At 51.3% G+C, this 21,964-nt stretch overlaps 1 protein-coding gene across 1 annotated transcript; it reads right to left on the reverse strand.

The window, feature by feature from the left end:
* Nucleotides 1-2,548: 2,548 nt before the first annotated feature.
* Nucleotides 2,549-21,654, reverse strand: CTSB (cathepsin B). The gene is made up of 10 exons (XM_054576043.1): nucleotides 21,519-21,654; nucleotides 10,533-10,683; nucleotides 9,476-9,561; nucleotides 8,385-8,499; nucleotides 7,491-7,609; nucleotides 6,617-6,702; nucleotides 6,136-6,282; nucleotides 5,520-5,636; nucleotides 4,011-4,139; nucleotides 2,549-3,522 (listed from the first exon to the last, which is right to left on the reverse strand). The coding sequence occupies exons 2-10, from the start codon at nucleotides 10,656-10,658 to the stop codon at nucleotides 3,425-3,427; spliced, it is 1,023 nt and encodes a 340-aa protein (XP_054432018.1). The 5' UTR covers nucleotides 10,659-10,683; nucleotides 21,519-21,654; the 3' UTR covers nucleotides 2,549-3,424.
* Between the last annotated feature and the right edge of the window lie 310 nt (nucleotides 21,655-21,964).

Genomic DNA, 21,964 nt, shown 5'->3' on the forward strand with positions numbered 1-21,964 from the left:
AAAGAACAGCAACACTACCTTGGCCCCATTGTTAAAGACTGGGCTCCTGGTAAGGCTGATATGTTTTGAGATTTTTATAGTAACGAATTCACTTACTCTGCGTTTGTCAAGGGCTGTTCACTTGAAAGCCAGGGTGAATAGGCAGGTAAGGAATTCAAGAATGGAGTTAGTGTTTGAGGGGCAGACAGCCAGCTGCTGCCACGACAGAGCCACCCCAAGCAGTGCCGAGAGGGGACACAGCCGCCCGGCCCCTGTATGAGCGCCTGCTGGGGAAGGAGCGAGTGGCCACGTCACCTCCCCGCTCCAGCCTGTAGCCTGCACTGACCGACAGCCTGTTGACGTTGCGCCAATTCTCTTAGCTGGATGCAGGACTGTAAATTCAGCTGTTTTTAATTACCAGTTTACATACTGAAGTCTCAAGAAAGGCAAAGTGCTATTCAGGGGATTGGCTTGAAGGCTGAGTGGTGCTTGGCCTGGTTCTTCGGGCGCTGCAGTTCGCCTTCCTCCTCACTGGCACAGCCAAGGCTGGTGATGGACTCGCACCCGCAGTGACGCGCTGAGAATCACTGCTGTCAGGCATTCAACTGCTTTCTGGAAGCTGTCTCACTGCTTGATATACAGTCTCCTTTTTTGCTTCAGTCCTTTATTACAGCGACTTCTTGAATTTAAGGTTTTCCCAGAAGTAATGTTAGATTGCACTGTTACTGCTGGAAATTGCACGTATCCACACCGACTTTCCTGCTCTGACAGCCATCACCATCAGACACAGACTTAAGTTTTTTGGTCCATGGAGGCTTCAGTTAACTGGTTCATTTGAGGCTTAATTCTTGACAAACTAAAGTGACTTGCCACGTACCTGCCATATAGCTGTGAGTCAGACTCAGCAGTAATCTTCCCAGTAGTTTAAAGCATCAAAACTTGGTTTGAGACTCAAGGGTAGGTTGTTAAAAATTTGTGTTGAAATCTTAAGATTAGTTCTGCTAAGTTCACGGTGGACAGAGCCTTGCTGAGCTGCTCTGTGGGTTAGGGGATCTCTTAGGTCTTTCCCAGCTATAAAGCTCCATAATTCTGACTATCACCGAAAGGTGCAAAGGTCTTAGACCTCATTCCAGCTCCAAAGTTCTTTGGCAGATGCTTCCCTTTTAAATGTTTCTCTACTGAACCTGCCAGAAAAAATGCAGGTTAAACCCAGTTAAACTTGGATTTCAGATAAACTTTTTTTTTTAGTATAAATACCTGAAATAGTTCATGGAACCTATTTATATAAAAATTATTTGTTAATCTGAAATTCAAATTGGGCGTCCTTTATTGGCAACTTGGCTCTCACTTTAATCAAATATATAGTGTTCCTGGCATACAGTCCACTTGATTACTACTCTCAGAATATTTTGTTACATTTTCCTCAGGGAAGTAGCTGAGGTTATTGGTGAGGTGTAATGATCAATGGCAGTAATTTGAAGTTTATTAAAGTATTGATACTGATCCCAGTTACGAAATTTTTATTTTTTATGGTGGTTTTCCATCAAGACTCATGCCAAGTGTGAGGCTGACCTGCAACTGATTTTGTTACACTATTCAGTAGATCTCTGCTGGCTTTCAGGGTAAGGGATGGAGTTGTAGGCGATATGGTGGAGGGAGGAGAAAGTATGTGGAAATGGAACTGCTACTCAGTTTGGGAGTAGGCAGAATGTCAGAATTTCATTGGAGTTATAATTGGTTTACATTCAATAAAATGGTCACAGATTTATAGGTGTGATTAATTCTTGCTAACCATCTCGTACCTGCTATGATGAGTTTCACATATTTTTCTTACAATGTTCACCAAGTGTTCTGAGTCACATCAGAAGGCAAATTTGGCATGATTTTGGGAAAAGCCTAGTCCAGCTTCCATTCTGGAAAGGAAATAACTTGAAGTATTGACAGGCCAGCGAGATGGATGCCTATTCTAGTTTCCTCCGTTCCCTCAAGAACTGGTGCCCTTCATTGCTTATGATCCTTAGCAAGGCCTATCCAAAGAAAGAGTTCTTACCCAGCAGTGCACCCTGAAGAATCAGACGGAACTCAGAACACCACACGCAGGCTCTGCCTCCACCCCCATCCCAGCACGGGAGGGAACCAGGGAAAGCTGGTTCTCTAGCGGGACACCAGGTTTATGACATCACCAATACAACACGCCTATTTAAATCCATCGGTTTCTGTTGGTTTGTTGTTAGGAAAAAGGAAACAACTAAGTTCATAACACTAAGCACAGGCTGAGCTCATCATGCTTTGGGTACACTGTGGGGGTGCGTTTACAGAGAAGGGTTGCCAAGAATGACAGGGAATGCAAGAGATTATAGCCATGGTTTAAAAGTACACTAGAGCAGTGAGAAGCCAAAATAAGGCATTTATTTCATTCCCCCCATTTGAAGCAAGACAGCCCTGATTAGAGTCTAAAGAGCATCCAGATCCACAAGAACATGATTCTTTCTGGGGGATAAGTGTGGACAGCAGCGGCTATGTCTACAGTGGAGACAAATGATCTTGGAGATCCAACCTCAACACAAACTTCACATTGAAGGAAATTTTTATTGGCACAGTCATTCCATTCCTTGTGATTGAACAGGCGAAGCAGTGATTTGTAACAACAAAAGTTGGTTTCTCCCAAACTATTTCACTGTAGCATCAGAGGTCAGTAGGTCAGTCAGATCGAGACCACCCATTTTTGTTTTAAGGAGACAGTCTGTAAAACTAGCACAGCTCTTCAAACTGTTTGACTTCCATTCTCATGATTGGTTGAGGCACACAAAAAAATAAAACTTCTATTTAAAAAAAGAATCATGCCAAGGACAAGATCAGAGCAGGTTAGCAGCACTGCAAAGCTCAACAGATGCAGGGGCCCTGGGAGAGTGGCTTTTTTCAAAGGGCTGCCCCACTATTTCTCTTCTCGACTTATTTCCAAATCTAGAAAGCTACTGGCGTGGAGGTACTGCTGATGGGTGGAAAGCTGCCTTGTTAGGAAATCAATTTCATCCTTTGGGAAAATCTACAAACCCTTCAGGCCTGTCGTGCTCCCTGGTGATGCACAGACGGGGAAGGAGGATGGATGTGGAGGTGGTTGCAGGGAGAGCCAGAACAGCATTAGTCTACGGGGGAAGGATCGGCTTGGCTTGCAGCGGTGGCTTATGTGGTCTAAGTGCATTGTGACAACAGTCCACTGAATGGCTGGGAGGTAGCCCGGCCTTGGATGTGTCTCCTTGGAAGAGCTCTCGTGGTAGACACAAGGTTTGGCCCAGTCCAGTCCTTCACGTCCTGTCTAAAACCTCTTGTATCCTACTTGACCTCAAAGAATAAAAGGCATTCCTATCCCTCTTCTCATCCCCAGTCCTACTGGCTATGTTTAGGGAAAAACCACCCAGGACTGGCTGCAAGGGCCCACAGCAGGTTAGATCCTTTCCGAGTACTGCTTCGTGCATGGGATTCCAGCCACGATTTCTGATTCGATTCCACAGTGATCCTGTCCTCGCAGGATTTTAAAGAAGCCTGGAAAGCATAAGTAAGGTGCCTTTAAAGTGTGCCTTGAGTGTTGGCTTTTGCCAGCATACTCAGGCTCATCCCTGAAAGACCCAGGAGCCGAAGTCACCAGGCTAGCCCCGAGATAGACAGCAAACCAGCTCTAGGCTGACAGCAGGGTGCTCTAGCAGAGTCTGCAGTCTGTCCAGCAGCCCAGCTCCCCATCATGAAGCCACTGGATGCTACTTCCTTTCGACCCAAGTACCCCGTCGCTGCACCTGGTACAAGGGGAACTGGAAGGCACAGCGATCTGAGGCTTCCACCCTCCTGGGGTCAGAAGCCACCCTTGTGACAGACGGAAACCCCAGGCCACTAACACCTGGACACCTGGAAGGTCACAGCTAAGCCCAAGGCCTAGGGCTGGAGCTGTGCAGTGGGCAGAGCAAAGGAAGACAAGATGACAACTGTGTTCTGGTTCTTAACCCCCTATTCTTAGCAGGAAGGGAGCAGCCACTCACCATTGTCACCCCAGTCGGTGTTCCAGGAATTGCCAACCAGCCAGTAGGGGGTGTTGTTCTCCACTCCCCAGCCCAGGATGCGAACTGCGTGGCCTCCCACCATTTCTCCAGTGACATGCTGGTATACTCCTGGGGAAGGAAGAAAGCCGTTCAGGCTGAGACCAAGCCGCTGCCCCATCTCTCACAGTATCCGTCCAACTCAGCTGGTGTCCCCAGTCAGGGCAGACGGTGCCAGAGGGCCCCAAAGGCCTGCCATTGTTTTCAAACTGGGTTCTATGTGCGGCAATTATTTAAATATATTTTTGAAAGACTGACACACACAAAAATGTTACATGAATATTAAAATGGGGCTAACAAAACATGCTTGTTGGTTACCTTTAAAACTAGAGTTATAAATTCTAATTTAAGAAATAAGTTTAATGTTAAAACATGAATTGTCTGTTTTATGTAACTGGAACTCTATGTAATGATTTATTTGTCAAAGCATCCTGTGGCTGAAAGAGTTAAATTGCTGTTCTGGGGTCACCCTGGAGCGGTGATGCAGGAGACAGGCTGAGTTGGTAGCAGCCACTGTCAATCCAATCGATGGAGAGAGAGACCAGCTAAAGAGCTCAGAGGGCTGGCCAACCGGACTATCCCCTCATAAATCACTCAGTCAAGCTAGAAATGTATCCTTTTATAACATGGGTGGGGACTGTGTTACGCACTACCAGTTTTATACATATATTTTTTTCTCAGGGGGAGGGAGGTATAAGGGGACTAAATGGCAATGGAAAAAAAAATACAGTAAAAAAAAAGTGAAAAAAAAAAGTATTTTTCTTTCCAGAAATTATCTTCCTTTGTCTATACTTTGTTTATAAGCATTGAGAGCTTTGAAGTTTCCAATCTAGCAGAATGTACACGAGACAGAAGCGGTTAGCACAGACTGCTCATCTGGAACGGGGGTTAGTAAGGCAGTTCTCGGGGCTGAGTGCCATCTCAGGTCACCACCGCATCACACACAGCAGGTGCCCCCTGCTTCCTCATCCATTAGATGGTTGGCATGATGCTAGGGCTTTGCCAAGACAAAGATGAGTCAAGAGGGTCACTCAGTCCAGGCACATACAACCTACAGTTACAATGTGAAGAATAAACCGATAAAGCAGTGGAGGTGAATGGAGGTGGGAGCCAGAGGCTGCAGGGAGGTGAGGAAAGGCTTCCCTGAGAAAATACTTGAGAGCTGGCTGTTATGGGGTGAATGGAATGAGCGGGAATCCGTCGTATATTAATAGAAACACTTGGGAGAGGGAATCTGAATAGCATGTGCAGACGAGGCAAACAGGTGCAAGAGGGCAGAGCAGGGGCAGCCGCTGAGAGCTGCGACTAGAGCATCAGGCGAGCTGTGGAGGGATGGGGGAGCCCCGACACCACCCTGCTCCCGGACACCCTGCCTTCCTCCTCTGCGCAAGCCCTGTGGGCCCACCTGAACCCAGACCCCCCTCCCGCTGTGGCCATCGGGTCAGCACACACCAGACTTGTACAGCAGGAAGTCTGAATACACCGAGAAGGCTGCCTCCACTGGGCCGTTTTTGTAGATCTCTGCCATGATCTCCTTCTCATCACTGGGGACGCTGTAGGCGTCGCATCCTGGCAAATGAACCAGTAAGTGGGGTGAGACGTGCCTCCCGCAGCACCCGTGAATCATGCACTGATTTACGGGGAGCCACCAGGTGAAGACTGAGCCTCTCGGGGACTCGCCAGGCCTGGGAGGCGGGTTGCGGAGGATGGAGGGAATGGCGGTGATTAGGGAACCCCCCAGAGGGAGGAGTGATTGAGCTGGATCTGGAAGCTGAGAAGTGGGAGACCATGCCCTTGGAGGGCAGAATGGGACCCAGGAGGACTAGGCCAGGTCCCTCCCCTGTAAAAAGAGGGCTCTGGTGCCCTCCAACTCTGAGGGTCTGACTCGAAGGCAACATTCCTGATACGGAATTCAGGGCGGAGACAGAACACACAACAGGCCGGCAAGAGAGGCATTAATGCCCTTCCTTTCTCCGACCTGGGTCCCTGATACTAAGATGAGGCCGCTCTGGCCTCCCTCCTCTTGGCTGGGGAAGGCTGTCAGCAGGTCTCCGGCCGGCATGCTTACCAAAGTGTTTGTCTTCTTTGTAGGATGGGCTGTAGCCCGGCTCGCAGATCTTGCTGCACTTGGGGGTGTCTCCCCCCTCCCCCGTGCATGGGGGCCGAGAGCCATTCACGTGGTGCTCACAGGGAGGGATGGAGTAGGGTCTGCAACCTGTGACCAAGTAGAAAGGAGGGTGTCGGCCAACAGCCCCTACATAGGGCCCTCGATGCCAGAAAGGATCAGGGTGGCGGGGGCGGTGGGGGGAGGTGGTGACTAGGGGGGACAGCAGTTACCCTCCAGTCGGCAGCCTGGGCCTGTCCTCCCACCCGTGGCTAATTCTGCCATTGAGGAGATGGGCTGGTCTTTCTACCCTATTTTTCAGCCCTGCACTCTTGCCCTCAACCCTCAGCCCTCAGCCTTCGCTTTACAGTAGAAAACAAGACCATTATTATTCACTGCTTATAAAACTCATCTGGCCAGATAGGGACTCAGGGCAGACACTCACCTATATGGGAGTCATAGAGGCCACCGGACACCAGGCCCTGTTTTTTCCAGAAGTTCCAAGCACCGGAGGGAAAGCCCCCATTGCAGCTAAGAAAAGAGCCGTTCATTAACAGTCATCGTAGTCATCATGAGAGGTGCTGGTTGCTCCCAGACCACTGCCTGGTGGGTCCGCCACTGCCTTTGGCAACTGGCCCAACAGTTGTCCCACATCCCCAGAGACCCCCAATTCATCATCCCTGGACCGTCCCTTTTTCCAGGGAATCACCCAAGTTCTCCCCCATGCCCCACCCGTCAACACCCTCAGGAAGACAGGACGTTCACATTCATGTCTATAGCAAACCAGGTTGTGTCCTTTCTATGACACGGATTGTGAATCAGGTAGCCCAGAGAACTCTCCGGGTACTGAAAGAAACACAAGGCCAGAAATTCTAACCTAACTGGTGTGGGGTAAGGCCTGGACACACCTTTTTTCTTCTTCTTTTTTTAAGAGGGCAGCACCAAGGCAGTATGGCCAATCTAGGGAACCACTACCCTTAATTACAGAGAAGGAAAAAGGCCCTGAGGCACTTCCTGGAGCAGGAAAATGGAACAGGGGTGACTAAAACCAGATCTCAGGCACGTGTCTTGAGCCCATCTGTTTTGCCTAGAACCCACTGTCCACAGCCAGTCCTATGGGGCCAGCCTGGTTTCAGGAACCTCCCAGAAAGCAGCAGCCACGCTTGACCACCGACCGTCCTGAAGGCGTGCCACTCGCATCCCAGGGAGCCTCGGTGGCTCCCCACCGGAGGCCGCCTCAGCCCAGGGACGTCCCCCCTACCCAGTGCCATTTCCAGGGGCCTGGGCTCCCTCGGTGGAAGGTGCTGCCTCAGACTCACCCTTCTCCACACTGGAAGCCACAGCAGGTGAGCAGGTCTTCGGCAGACACCTCCACGCTTTGACGCCCATTGCTGAGGATGCAGATCCGGTCAGAGATGGCTTCCACAGCCCCAAACGCCTGCAGAAACAAGCCCCACTTGGGTGAGCCCCACTCCTGGGCTGCGGGGCCCCCCAGCCACCACCTTGGAGGATCACAGTGGGCACCTCAGACCTTGTGGGTAGCACTCCGTTCATTTCTGAAACACGCAGCTTTGACTTTTAAACACACAACTCACACAAAGGACAAATATCCTATGAGGTACCCAGGCTAACCCAAGTCATAGAGACAGAAAGTAGAAGGGTGGTCACTGGGGGCCAAGGGGAGGACGGATGGGGACAGAGCTTTGGTTTTCCAAGACAAGAGCTCTGGGGGTGGATGGATGGTGGTGATGGCTACGCAACGGAATGTGCTTAACGCCACTGAACCGTACACCTGAGAACAACTACGATGATTCAACTTATATTATTTTACCACAGATTTAAAAAAAACAAACAAAATTAAGACAGCTCATTGATATAGAATGGCTGAGTCTTCATGATGTCGAGTAGGAGTCAAGACTGATGCTACTTGCTGATGGACCAGCACAGCATGTCAGACGGAGAAATAAAAACATTTCACAACCCACACGCAGGCCGTGCCCTGTCAAGGGTGCCTCACACATTCTTTCTTCTGCCTGGTCCTTGCAGTAACTCACAGTCATGGGGATCTTGATTACGTTCATACTGGTGAAGACTGAGACTCAGGAAGCTTATGCAATGTGCCTCGTCACAGCTGGTCCAATCCCGGCTCTCCGGGTCACCCCCAGACCACCCCCAGCGCTGGCCCTACCCACTCCCGGCCAGCAGGGCCTCACCCAGCAGGAGCCACAGGAACCCTGGTCTCTGATCTCCTTGATGGTTGGGCATTGTGGCCACTGCTCTCGGGCATCGAAGTTTTCAGGCAGAGCTATGTCCCCAGCAAGCTGAACTCTGGATAAAAGAAGGTCTCCATTATTAGCTTGCATCTTACCATCTGTGCTGTCCCCCATCCCATCCCTACAAAGGCCAGCTGACTGCGGACCGTCACCTAGAAAGGTGAGGCCCACAACATATAGAAGAAAGGACCAGGGGTAGAGGGAAGGAGGGGTGGTGGGGGAGAGGGGGAGGGAGGGGGGGAAGAGAGAGAGAGAGAGAGAGAGAGAGAGAGAGAGAGAGAGAGGGGAACATCATATGATTACCTCCTGTATGTGCCCCAAATGGGGATCAAACCCACAACCTAGGTATGTACGCTGACTGGGAATTGAACCCGCAATGTTAAGGTATATGGGACAATGCTGCAACCAACCAAGCCACCCAGCCAGGGCATCCCCCTTGGAATTTTAGGAAACAAAACCTGATCCTACTGCTTAACACAACTTATTCCACATGCTTCTTTTTAGACTAATTTCATGGCTATTTTTCAAGAGTTTTAGACACAGGGTCCGAATAACCGTGTTTCTTGTTTCCCCCACCCCACGCCCGACCACAAGCGTCTGCCCAGGCTCCTCACATCATTTTTAATATCTTCACCACTGTGTGATGTCCCGTAGCTTCACCATCCCATCCTCGCTGTTAGATTTTTCTAATGCTTCCCATAAGAGTCATAATGTCTACATGAAAACATCCGAAATTTTCTAGAAAAGTAAAACTTGAATGGCAGATCACATGGCTTTTCTTGTATTTTCCTTACTCAATACTGGGCCCATCCAGGTTGTGGCGACCCAGACTTGGGACCTTCCCGCTGGGGCTCTGAGCCACCTGGAGAAGCACTAAAAGAAACAGTGGCACTGGGTGCCGAGTCCTGTCCCTCGAGCAGAGTCTCTGCAGGAGTGAGACCCGTGGACGCCAGACAGGCCTTCTCTCCTCCCTCCTTCCCACTGTCCCAAACACACACCTGCTGCTCAAGCCCCCGTGGGTGGGCACTCACCTCTGGGGCAGCTTGGGCCCACCCAGTTTGGTGCCACACAGCTTCTTCACGTAGCTTGGGTCCACGTTGTAGAAGTTGTGTCCAGCCTGGAAGAGAGCCCATCTACAAGTCACCCACCAGCAGAGGGGCGTCCCGGGGACACGCTGGGTGAGAGTACGCACGTTGTCCTCATTCAAGGCTGGACAAGGCCAGGCATCCCTTTCAACTCAGCAGAGCGAAGGGGCCGGTCTACGGCCACAAACCAAATTTCCCCCAAATTCATGGTGAAACCTAAGCTGCAATGGGGTGATAGTGGGACGTGCGCCTTTGGAGGGTCCTTAAGTCTGCAGGGCAGAATCCTCAAGAAGGGGGTTAGTGCCCTTTTAAAGGAGACCCTAGAGATGCCCCTCCCACTGAGTGAGGACACAGAGGCCAGCCCTCTGCGGCCTGGAAGAGGCCCACACTAGAACCTGACTGTGCTGGCACCTGCGCCTAGACTTCCAGCCTCCAGAGCTGTAAGCAAAAAATTCCTGTTTATGAGCCACCCAGTGTTTGGCACTGTGTGACCGTGTCCTGAACAGACAAAGACGGGCACCCAGCAGAGCAGGCCAGGGCCAGTCCAGAGGGACTGCGTGGGTCGTGTCCAACACTCAGTGCAGTGGGTGTCTCTTCTTTTTGCTAATGTCAAGAGAGAACCCCTGCAGCCCTGAAGATGGCCTATTCCTCCTTTCTTGGTTCCCAAAGTGCCAGGCCTTAGGGCTGGGCAAAATAGAATCAAGGAGCTGCTAGTATTGATGAGCCACAACACCTCCGCCAGTGGAGCTCATGGGACACCCATTTAGGGTGCTTCCAAAGCCTGTTTATTCCCCATACCCCTCCATGTGCCCACAGGGGCAACACACACACACAGGCATGGGGGGGCGCGGGGGAGGTGGGTGAGCTCCCGAGCAGCCATGACTCTGAATCGGATTTGCAACCGCCCTGGGGGCCACGGCTGCAGCCACCGCTGCGGGAGTCGGAGTGCCCCACGCGCAGCCTTTGGACAGGAAACGTGCAGGAAGCGGGCCCCGCAGCCCACCTTCCATGTAGTGTTCCGTTTATTCACGTAGTTGACCAGCTCATCTGACAGGGGCTGCAAATTGAGCCTGCTCCGCGCACTGGTCAGCACCACCAGGCAACTGAGGGTGGCCAAGAGCTGCCACATTTTGGAAGCTGGATCCTAAATTCACCTAGAAAGGAAAGGATACAAAGACATCAGAGGCTGCTTTTCCTCCACTCCATTCAGGTGCTCCACATACAAAAAGGGCACCACTTCAGGCCCCATGGTTCTGGGTGAGGTACAACCTAGTGGTCATAAGCCCCATGTTTTTGTCCTGGCTGCTACTTGTCCCTCTTTGTCCCCCCAATTACCTCTTTTTTCAAGCCTGGGTATAGCAGCAGAGAACCCTCAAGGACCTACGGTGCCCACGGGCTCCTGGGCTTTGTCTCAGAGTCCCACCTGTGCCCGCAGCACACAAGGCCATGTTATGGACTGAATGCTTGTGTTCCTTCCAAAATTCCTGTTGAAACCCTATCCCCCAAGGTGATGGTATTAGGATGTGGGGCCTCAGGGAGGTGACTAGGTCACGGGGGTGGAGCCCTCATGAATGGAATTAGTGCCCTCACAAAAGAGACCCAGAGAGCTCCCTTGCTCCTTCCACCATGTGAAAACACAGTGAGGAGTCTGTGATTGGAAGTGTGCCCCCAGAGCCTCGCTGGTGCCCTGACCGCGGACTTCCAGCCTCCAGATTGGGAGAAATAATGGCTGTTTAGAAGTCACCCAGTCTGTGGTATTCTGTTGGAACAGCCGGAATGGACCAAGATGGACCGTGTGCTTCTCCTACAGGTGGTTGGGAACCAAGACAGAGAAAGCTGGGGTGCAGAGAGACGGCGTTGCCTGCAGTGAGGCCCCGGAGCAGCTGAGTGCTATTCACTGGATGGCTGGTTTGCAGCCCAGACTACCTTGAGAGCTGTGAGGACCAGGCCCAGGCTGACCTGCTGTCTATGAAAGCCCCAGGGCCCAGGCAACGAGCAATACTAACAGTCTGTCCTACACAACTAAATACATCTGCATCTTCAGGCTAAATTGAGTCCAGTGCTCTTTCCACTATCACTAACTGGCCTCTCCATGGATGTGTGGACAAAGTTGAGACTTTTCCCAAGTTACTGCTCTGAAAGAGTCAACAGCCTGTCTCTGTGATTACGTCACAGTTGGATTAAAAGAATGCAAAAAAATTTCATGGGCCACATTTTGGATGCAAAACAAGCAAAACACAAGCCAAGCTAAGGTCAGCTTGTGCACCTCTCAGGAGAGCCCGGGGCACAGATCTGGTTTGGCCACTGGCACCAGCCTCCTGTGATTTTCTCTGGTTTTTCCACTTGGCCAAGGGCTCTGCTTCCGGTTCCAGAGACAGGCCTTCCAGGAAGGGAAACCATTACCCCACAGCTATGGCCCTTTGATGCAGGACTGGCTGTGAGTCAGGAGATCAGAGATTTCCAGCTCAGCCCCTGAATCATGCTCTCAGGCCAGCAGCTCTATGAAAACAAGAAATGTGTCCCGGTGCCAAACCACGGCTGGGCCTTGTGGAGTACCCATACCATGGGGACTGTGAGCATGTGTGTGCTGAGCTTTCCCGTGAAGGTGACATGAAGATGACAGGACTTAACATACTACCTGCCACACAGTGAATTATATTTGAGGGACTATTTAAACTTAATTGTTGCTTAAGCAGCAATTCGTCTGCTTATAATGCATATGGGTAACAAAGAAAGGAAAGAGGAAGAGAGTTGACAGTTGCAGAAAAAAGAAGGAAGGAGGCCTGGTCCTCGTGGTAAACACATTGTAACCCCCAGGCGATGCTGGCCCGGGCCAGTCTGATCAACAAAACAGACAACAGACCTTTCAAAAGCATGTCCTGTGTGGGGAATTCAGTGTGCGTGGGAGAGGCGAGCGAGAAAACTGCGTGTATCTGTAGATGGTGCTTGCACAACTAGCTACGCACTTCGGAAAAAAAAAGTAAGGCTAAATCTTCACGCTAGATTCCTTACACACAAAAAGTGCGATGGAACAAAAGTCTTGACTAAAAACACCAAGTAGTATGAAGAAAATAAACGCACTTTTAAAAATGTAATATTGGAGTGAGGAATGCCTAAGATTGACATAAAACAGAACCTTAAAGGGAAAATATCGGATGATATAAAAATAAAGTCTCTTCTAGAATAACAAAACGTGACATATACATTAAGGCTTACATATACTTATGGTTTTGTTTCCTTAACATGCAGAGGGCTCTTAAAATCAGAATAGAAGCAGTGGAACAGAAAAATGGCAAAAGGACATGCACAGTGAATTTACAGAAAAAGACTATAAATAGCCAACACAGGTATTAGAAGATGGCTCATCCACAGGCAGATACAGATAAGGTTAAGGCGATATTTATCTTCCATCAGAGTGGCAAAGGCAGGACAGTTCGATAGTGCTGGGCAGGGGTCAGATGTGGGGAAGCAGACCTGTCGCACTGCCCGGTGGCAGGGACCAAGATGCAGAGGCCTACCTGGCCATGTCTATCAACTTTTTAATCTGCATGCCTTCTGACTCAGCAATCTGATACTTTGAAATTTATCCTACCAGCCTCAAAATGGAAATACACTGGTTCACGGATGTTCCCTCAATAGTCTCTGTATTAGTAGAAGACCAGAAACCCAGTCAGTGTTGAGTAACAGAGTAAATGGTGAAATAATTGGATACAAAGCAGCTCCTTCAGAGACAAACTAGTTTAAAATGAATCATATTGTACCATTGTACCTATAAAGTAAATACGCCCAAGATATACTCCGCAGGTGAGTCATGCTAAACTTGTGAACCCAATAAGCAACATAGGAGTATATTCCTGTCACTCCACATAAAACCTTAAGAAAAACACACAAAAGTAGTAAGTGGAACAGGGGAACTTGTTTTTCACTATATATTCTTTTTTTAAAAAATGAACACATTATATTTGAAGCCATGTTCTTTAAGAACAGTTTGAGCTACCGAAGCCCGCCTGCTGCCCGCCCCTGAAAGCGCCGTTTTAACGTGCCCTCACAGGCATCTCCCTGGCCACCAGCAAGGCTCCCTCCCTGCTTGACTTTCCGCTCAGAGCACTTAACCTTCCCATTTTCTGTGACTCATGGGGAGGCTGCCACTCACATGACCCCATGTCAGGGACCCACGCAACCTCCAAACTGTTAGGTGACTCTCTTGCTGCGTCCTCAAATGGTGAAAAGGGCAAAGAGCAATCTGGGGAGCAAAGCAGTTGGGTTCCTTCCTTTTATCAACGCCCCCTGACTGACACTGGGCATCTTAACACTTTTCTGCTACAGGAGAAACTCGAGCAGAGGGCCGTCCCGGCAGAATGCTTCCTGAAGGGCCAAGGGAGCATCCCCAGGTACCCCTGGGGTGCTCAGTCACCTGCTGAGATGTCAAATCATAAGCTGGCAGAGAATGGTAGCACTTCCATGGCAACTCAGATTTTAAAACAAGATTTCTGTGGTGGGAGAGGACACAGGCACCTCCCACCTCCCACCTCCCAGATGGTTCTCAGTTCCCGCCAGGACAACCGCAGTGCCCCCCACCCCCCGCCAGGTCCTGAGTCCTACCAGACCCTCCCCTCCCCGCTCCCCCCTGCAATGGCACCAGAATGCCTCTCATGCACTCACCCTGCTTTTCCTTTGGTTCCTCAGGCCCTCCTCCGTATTTCCTGTCACTTTATTCTCTCCCTAGAACCTCAGTGGAGAACCAGGGTACCCCCTGTGAACTCCAGACCTGTGACCCACTGACTCCCAGCCTATCCAGACTGAGTGTGTTCGAGAAGCTCTTCCTTTCAGCCCCAGCTGCCCAGGAACAGTGCCACGGCATTATGGGAGAGTGTCTGGGCTGGGGTTCAAGTTGGGGTCAACAGCCACCGTAGCCAGCAGTGAGGGTGAGCACTGAGCTCCGAGAACACGGAATCCAGGGTCGTGGCTTGCCCACTCACTAACTGCAGCCTTGAGCACCAACCTGCACCGAGCCTCGGTTTCCCCGCCTGTACCATGGAGCTCATGGCCATTAGTTTCTCCAGGCAGAAGTCCAGGGTGAAATGAGGGTGGGCAGGGCGCCTGGCGCAGGCTGCTCCGCAGTGGAAGGCAACGCAGCGCTGCTCATTTGGGCCCGTTCAGCTTCCAGGTCTGACTAGCCACCCTTCCGCCTTCCCTCCCGCTCTCTTCTTTCCTCCACCCCTACCTAGCCTGTGCCAGAGACTTCCGGTCCATTCCAGCCCCGTCCACAACGCCTGCACATCACAAGGAAGAGTCTGAGTTAGAAATGAGATTTTAACCCCAATTAACCTCCCAATCGGCTTCTATCCGGAGGGTCCTGAGACTGTTGAGAGCACAAAGAATACGAAGTCAAACTTCTCCTCCTGGAGGGGACAAAGATACCCGAGAGCAGTGGGCGCCAGACAGATTTCTTTCTCTCCACATTCCCACAAATCACGAGCACTGGACAAACTGCATGCTAACGGCTGAAACGACAGGCTGTGCTGTTGACAAGCAGTTCATGGATGCCGTGGCCTTAGCATGAAGCAGAAGAGGTTTCACTTCCCCTTTCTGGCAAACATTTTCCTTTTAGTTCTCAATTCTGTGCATTTCCCTCTCTTAATTACAGGAGAGAATGAACAGAAAGTTCTTACTTCATGAGGGAGGGGCCCCCAACAGAATAAGAACATTGCAAGTCACCCTACTGCCTTTCAGGGTGTGGGCTGGTGGAGACGAGAATGGGGGGCAGCCGCTGCTGCTGCTCCTGCTCCTTGGTCAGCTGGACCTCCTGAGTCGACCTGAGATTCCACTACCCCCTGCTTCCCCCTTTCCAAGCTAATATCTAGCTAAAGGCAGGGAGGGGGGCAGTTTCTCTCATTTCTTTTCTCTCCAGACCCGTACAGCACTTACCAGTTTACATGAAAGCACATCCCACAGAAGCTCTATAGAATGTTGTGTGAGAAAAACAGTGATCCTACTTATCTCCCCTCAGAGAAGCACCATTCCCCAGAACACCCTGAAGCCATTCCTAGGACTAATGTGGACCTTGGGACTCTGGGAAGAGACAGGATGAACACAGAAGGCGAGGAGCCAACGCCACATCACAGGAGGCTTCGAGTCCTGACATCTCTCAAGACACACAATCAGTTTTGGCTGCCACCTGCCCCCTCCTTTTTTTTAAAGTGATTATACAGCCCTCAAGTAGACTGGATTCTTCTTTTTGTCTTTTCAATCCTCGCTGGAGGACGCGTTTACTGATTTCAGCAAAAGGGGAAGGGAGGAAGAGAAACATTGATGTAAGAGAGAAACATCAATCGGTTTCCTCCAGTGCATGCCCGAAACAGGGGCCAAACCCACAACCTACGCACTTGCCCTTACCGGGAATCAAACTTGAGACCTTTCAGTTTATGGGGTGACACTTCAAACAAGTGAACCACACTGGCCTGGGCTGGTTGACTGGATTCTAAACCTGTACTGAATCTGAGAGACGGCACTTCTGTTTGAACTTTCCAAACATGCCAGCTGCGATCTCCTGGCTAACACAGAAAAAGATGAGCGAATATCCAGCATGTCTTTCACGACCAGTACTTTGCTCTTCCTTGCCCACTGCTGCTGTTCATATACTGCTGACCTGATTCACAGTTGGTTCTAAAGAATCAAAATATCACATGCCTGCCTTTTGCCAATAGCCACAAATGAGGTTTGCCACACATATATGTATATATATTAGGGAGAGGGTGGGGAGGTGGGAGGGGTGTGAAGGTTGAGTGAACTGTTGCTAGAGAACTCTTAACAGTTTCTTTCTCTTCCACAAAGACTGGTCTTGCCTCTTGCTGCTGATAATGGCAGTTATTCTTAAACTTCTGACCATGATAGCACACACACACACAACAAACTGAGGCAGATCTTCATTCCCCTTTGACTTGTTTGCCCAGTTACACCGCAATGTTGCGCAGCGCGGTGGTGACCGATCCAAGTGCCCGGGCTGCAAACACGGGCCTGAAGGAAACCCAAGGCCTTTCCTTTCTGATTCTGAATCACAGCCTTTGATGTGGTCTTTTCTGTTTTATGGCTTTGCTCCTAAGGCAAACTTGGTTAACTGCTTCTTGGCTTATAATCTTTAAGCTAGAAAAACAAGACGAAACAGACAGGCCGCCCAGCTGTCACCTGCCTCGGCACTGTGAGGATGAGCAGGAGCCAGGCTGGCTGTCCATCCCCTAGAACCTGGCTTCCTGCAGCTGAAACACCCCCACCCCAAGCAACTGCTGGGACCCAGAGAAGGCGCCCACCGCAGCTGGCCGCCAGCAGCACTGCTCACCAGCCCTGCAGGCTCTGAGGGAAGCAGGAGAGGCGGTGAGAAGGCCGCACTTGCCTCAGCCACTCACAGGTACTTCCCCTGCTACCTACCTGCCAATCGCCTGTCCAAAATAAGTGACTAATTCCCACCAGGTACAGCAGGGCTGCTGCTTTTCCACAGTGCCTGGAAACCACGCAGCCACACTGTCCACAAATGGAACATTGCTCAAGATCAGCCACAAAAGCCCACATCCTGAGAACAGAGAAAAATTACTATCTTAGGCTTAAAACCATGGACCTCAGAAAGGCCCAGATCAGTAAAAAAATTGTGTATTGTTGAAAACCAGACATGGTTCAGACAAAGTTCTGGAAAGTTCTGGAAGCTTCTGCTCACCAGCGACACTGACTTACTGAAATGCTGACAAGGACACTACATCTCCGTGTCTCAGTTTCTAAAATGGGTGTACTCCCTGGTGAGGGCGCATACAAGAATCAACCAATGAATGCATAAGTAAGTGAAACGACAAATCGATGTCTCCCTCTCTCTCTCCCCACCCTTCTCCTCTCTCTCTCTAAAATCAATCAATAAAAATAAAATAAAATAGGCATACTGCCTGGATTCTGAAAGCCCTTGCAACTACTTTATCAAAGCTTTTAGAACTCCTTGGAGATTTAAATGAGATTAGTGCCCCATGCTTCTCCAGCTCGCAGGAACACAGCGGCTCCCTAACTCAGCCGCAGGCTGGACGACATCTGATGGATGGGTCATCTGATGGATGGGTACCAGGCGACTGAGATATTGGAACCACAACAGCAAGCCACAGAAAGGCTTCACCTCTCTGGCTCAGCCCTGCTTTCCTCTCCTGGGGCCCCAGGAAAAGGAACTCATAAGGCTCTTGGGAGACAGGCGATGGATGCTTTTTTTCAAACAGCTTTTCACGCCCCCTCCCCCCCGCCCTCCCAGTCTCTGAGCAGGCAGCCCTTACAGTGAACTGCCACTAGGAAACAGCCTCCCACTCACCAGTGGGGTGAATACACCTCTCCCTAATTCCCAGGCCAGTTAACTGTTGCTGTCTCAGGGTAATTCCTTTTATTATCAAAAGTATCCTAGTGTGGATAAAAAATTATGACCCTCCAACTTTTAGTGACAAGCACTGAAATGATGGTTTGTTGTGCTTGCATGACCACCAGAACAATGTACCTCCCAAACCCTGCAGAGTTAAGTGGGCCCAAATGGAGGGCAGATGGCTCCCAGCAGATGCTGGACAATGCCTCAGCCCTGGAGCGACTACAGCCATTGGCTGGCACCACCCACCCAGGTCTTGTGCAAACCTGGAGGCCAGGGGCCTTGAGTGTGTGCACACCCGCACATTCTGCCCAAGTCCATGTCAGCAGGTCAGAGGGTCATAGAGAAGCCCAGCCTCCCCTGGGCCTCTTGGCAGAATATGCAGGTGTGTTTCTAGTGCTCTGGGCTGACTCGGTGTACTCTCTTGCCAGTATCCCTCCCACCTTCCTCTCCCCATCCTTGCTGGAGACTCCAGGTTATCTTCATGACCAGGCTAAATAAGTTGTTGGCCTGGGGGAGGCAGATAACACAGCCAGGAATGCAGGCATGCCTTCTTCCTGGCTCCCAGCATTCATAAAACAGCAACGTGTAAAAAGTCCTGTATAGGCTCTTGTTTTCCAAGTGAGGGAAACTGGTGCTTGTGGAAAATCAAAGTCTGATAATATCCAGTGTTGGGAAATAGGAGGAACAGGAACTCTCAACACTGCTGGGCGTGTAGGTTGGTAAAACTTTGCCGCCAAGCGCTCTTGTCAGTATCTAGCAAAATGGAAGACACATCATGACCCAGCAATTATTTAACTTCTCCTGCTTCTGCCCCAGAGGAACTCTTGAAAGAGTCTGAGCTATCCAAAGATATTTAATGTGGTGCTGTAAGGACAATGAAACAGCAAAAACAACCTAACTGTCCCTCAGTAGACAAATGCACTGTACATTTAAGATGAATGAACTAGAGCTGTATATATCAAGTAACACTCATAAACACCAATGGGAAAGGATACATGCAGTATAATTAAAGTTATGCTACTTTTAATAACATTCTTCATGGATCGATACAAAGTATTAGAAGTAGGAAATAGTGTAGAAAAACTATATAGAGAAGAGGAGAAAGGAGCAACGATGTCCGTCAGGAAGACCAGAAGTCAAGTGGTAACAAATGGACTTGCAGGTCAAAGAAACTGAAACCTGCTCCCTGCAAAGGGACAGCTGTGAGCAAGAGGGAACCCACTCACCCGATGAACCCCACACAAGCCTGAGACTTGGAGGCCCCAGGTGCTGTGGAAAGAGAGTGGCGAATGAAGCTTGAGGTTAAAAACAGGACTGGGTAAAGTCTAGATATGCAATGGCATTTGATCACTAGATCCCCCTCCCTATCCAAACTATGGCAGAATATGAACTGTAACAGCCAAGGAAGGACCAAAGATTCACCCCCCTCTGAGGCGGCTCCTGGAGCCGACGCAGAGAGTTTACAGAGATGACGACATGAGTCTAGGTGCACACTGCTCGCTGCCTCCCGATATCCAGTGAGCACAACCAAATCTGTGTGTGTCTCAACTTGATCCATCAACTCATTGTCAACCCCCTCTCGCCTCTCTATACATGAGATTGGACTCTATGAAAATGCCCAGTTTCCATCCCTGACATCCACAATTTCCCATTTCATACAGTTCAACGTCACACGCCGAATACTTTCCTTACGTCAAACTCTCCAAAACAGGCGGCAGACATTGGAAGTCATCACCCCCAATTATTTCAGTCCTCTATCCATGGCAGGGGCAGCCTACACAACCACCACTTACATTTTTAAAAAATCACCCAACAGACTTGGCAAGGCTCACCTGACCTATGCTCCCCCTTTACTTCTCAATCCAGCTGCCAATAGTAACACAAAGGATCTCTCACCCCTAAAATGGGGGCAACTTCCTACTCCACCTCCCCAGCTCAGCAGCTGGGAAAGAACCACAGGCCCCAGTGCAAGCTGCTGAGTCAGCAGCACAGGGGCAGGTTTTTCCTGGAGCCAAGAGGCTTCCACTCTTACCATCTGTCCCAGTAGGAAACAGGTTGCCCAGACCCAATATGACAGGAGAGAGTTACTGAAGCCAGGCTGGGTCAGGCCTGCGAAGCCCCCAGGGGAGGAATCTGCACCTTTCCACCGGCTATTACCCCAGCTATGGGACAAATGCCCAGAAAAAGCTGGAGCAGAACCTTCCTCCAGGGTGCCTTCAACCCTCCCTCGGGGAAAGCCCCACAGGGTGGGGCCAGCCCAGCTCCTTGGGCCTTTGGTCACCATCACCAGTGTCAACAGGAAAGAATTCCCTGTTACCCGAAGAACTTAATGGAAGAAAAGGAAAGTGGCCTTGGCCAAGCCAGACTCCCTTCTAAGCCTTTCACCTTCTTCTCACTTACCCTGCCCCTACGGACTCACCCGGATGAATGAATCTCAGCTGCACGCACCTCAGAGTGGAGGCACTTGGGGATCAGGTTTTCCCAAGGTAAAAAAAACCGGTGCTGACCCCCTCCCACTCCCTGAGTGTTTCTACTGGGTCAGGCAGAGATACCCGGGGCCTGGATTACTGTCCTTCTCCCTGTGCCTGCTGCCCTCCTCAGTGTCCGGGGAAGGGGTCGACTAAGGCCCACTAAGACGACAAATCCAAGTCCTATCTCCCTCAAACTCACTCAGTCCGCGCTGCTCCCTCAATGCTCCCTCTCCCAGCTGCGCGGGTCATTGCTTGAGAGAAGAGGCGATGCCCCCGGGGACTCTGCCCTGCCTTTCCCTTGCCCACACCCCCCTAGGCCGGAGGTGGCCAGTCAAGCAGTAGGTGTGGCCTCTTCCTCCTCCCTCGCACTCCCAGGGTGCGGGGCCCTGGAACCCTATAGAGCCTTCCATCCTGCTCCGTTTAGTTTTTCTTTCCTTCTGTAGATTTAACTTTTCATGTGGTTTCCAGCCTGATCCACCCAGTCCCAGGTTCCTGTTTTCCTCTTTCTGTCTTCTGGGGTCCCTGAATTGCGTATGATTGTGTGCAGAAAGTTGCCCAAGCAAACCATCTGGTATAAGAAAATACCTAAAACAGATGGAGGTAGGTACTATTATTTCTGCAGTTGGCTAGGGAAACTGTGGCCCAGAAACCCACAAGGCGCGGGGTAGCCAGATTCTAGCCGAAAGTCCCCCGGATCCGAGCCAGGCCATTCCTCGCAGGCTCCTCCCTCGGATCACCCCTGCAAACTGCCCGGCTCCGCTTGGGCTGCCTCCCGCGCCAGCCCTGGGGACAGGCGGATCCTGGGGTCGGGTGCCCCGCCCGGGACAAGAACACAACCCTAGAGGAAGCGGCGGGAGCGATCTTCCCGGCCGGATCGGGGCTGGGGCCCCGGCTGCCAGCAAGCGCGTGGTTTTTCGCTTTTCTCACCAGGGCGACTTTTTAGGAGTGCGCGGTCGCCACCCTGCTGGCCCGGCTGTAATAGCCTGAGGGTCTCCCCACCCCGCCAGTCTCCGGAGGCGCCGAGTGGGCCCGACGCGGGACGCACAGGGCTCCAGTCTCCTCATCCCCCATCAAGGTCACTTCCGCCGGGGTGGCGCTGCGCCCGCGCTCCGACCCGCCGCCCGCCCGAACTCACCGAGCTCCGCCGCCAAGAGCCTGGGCCTGCAGCCGGCAAGGACGCCCCGAGTCAGTGCCGGTGCCGAAGCAGCCGCCGCAGCGTCCCGGGCCGCCCCCGCTCCTATTTACCGCGCCGGCCCGGCTCCGCCCCGCGCCCGGCTGACTCTCACGTGACCGGCGGCGGACGAGCCAGGCACCGTCACCCCCACCCCTTACTTTTCCTGTTGGCTGCACCCCACCTCACCCCGGCTCTCTACTGAGCTTGGCACCCACACCCATCCCCTGCTTTCCCTGCTAGCTGCACCCCATCCCTACCCCGGTTCCCGGGGGAGCCGGGCACCCCCTACCCCATCCCACCCCCTCCTTCTATTGGCCGCCCGGTCTCCCCTGCGCGCCCCGCGCCAGCCTCGGCCTCTGGAGATCCCGCTGCGGGTGGGCGCGCTGGCGGGGGAGGAGGGACTCTCA

Source organism: Pteronotus mesoamericanus, unplaced genomic scaffold (assembly GCF_021234165.1).
Source record: "Pteronotus mesoamericanus isolate MK-2021 breed Mesoamerican mustached bat unplaced genomic scaffold, CSHL_Meso_final contig_32, whole genome shotgun sequence".
Taxonomy (NCBI): Eukaryota; Metazoa; Chordata; class Mammalia; order Chiroptera; family Mormoopidae; genus Pteronotus; species Pteronotus mesoamericanus.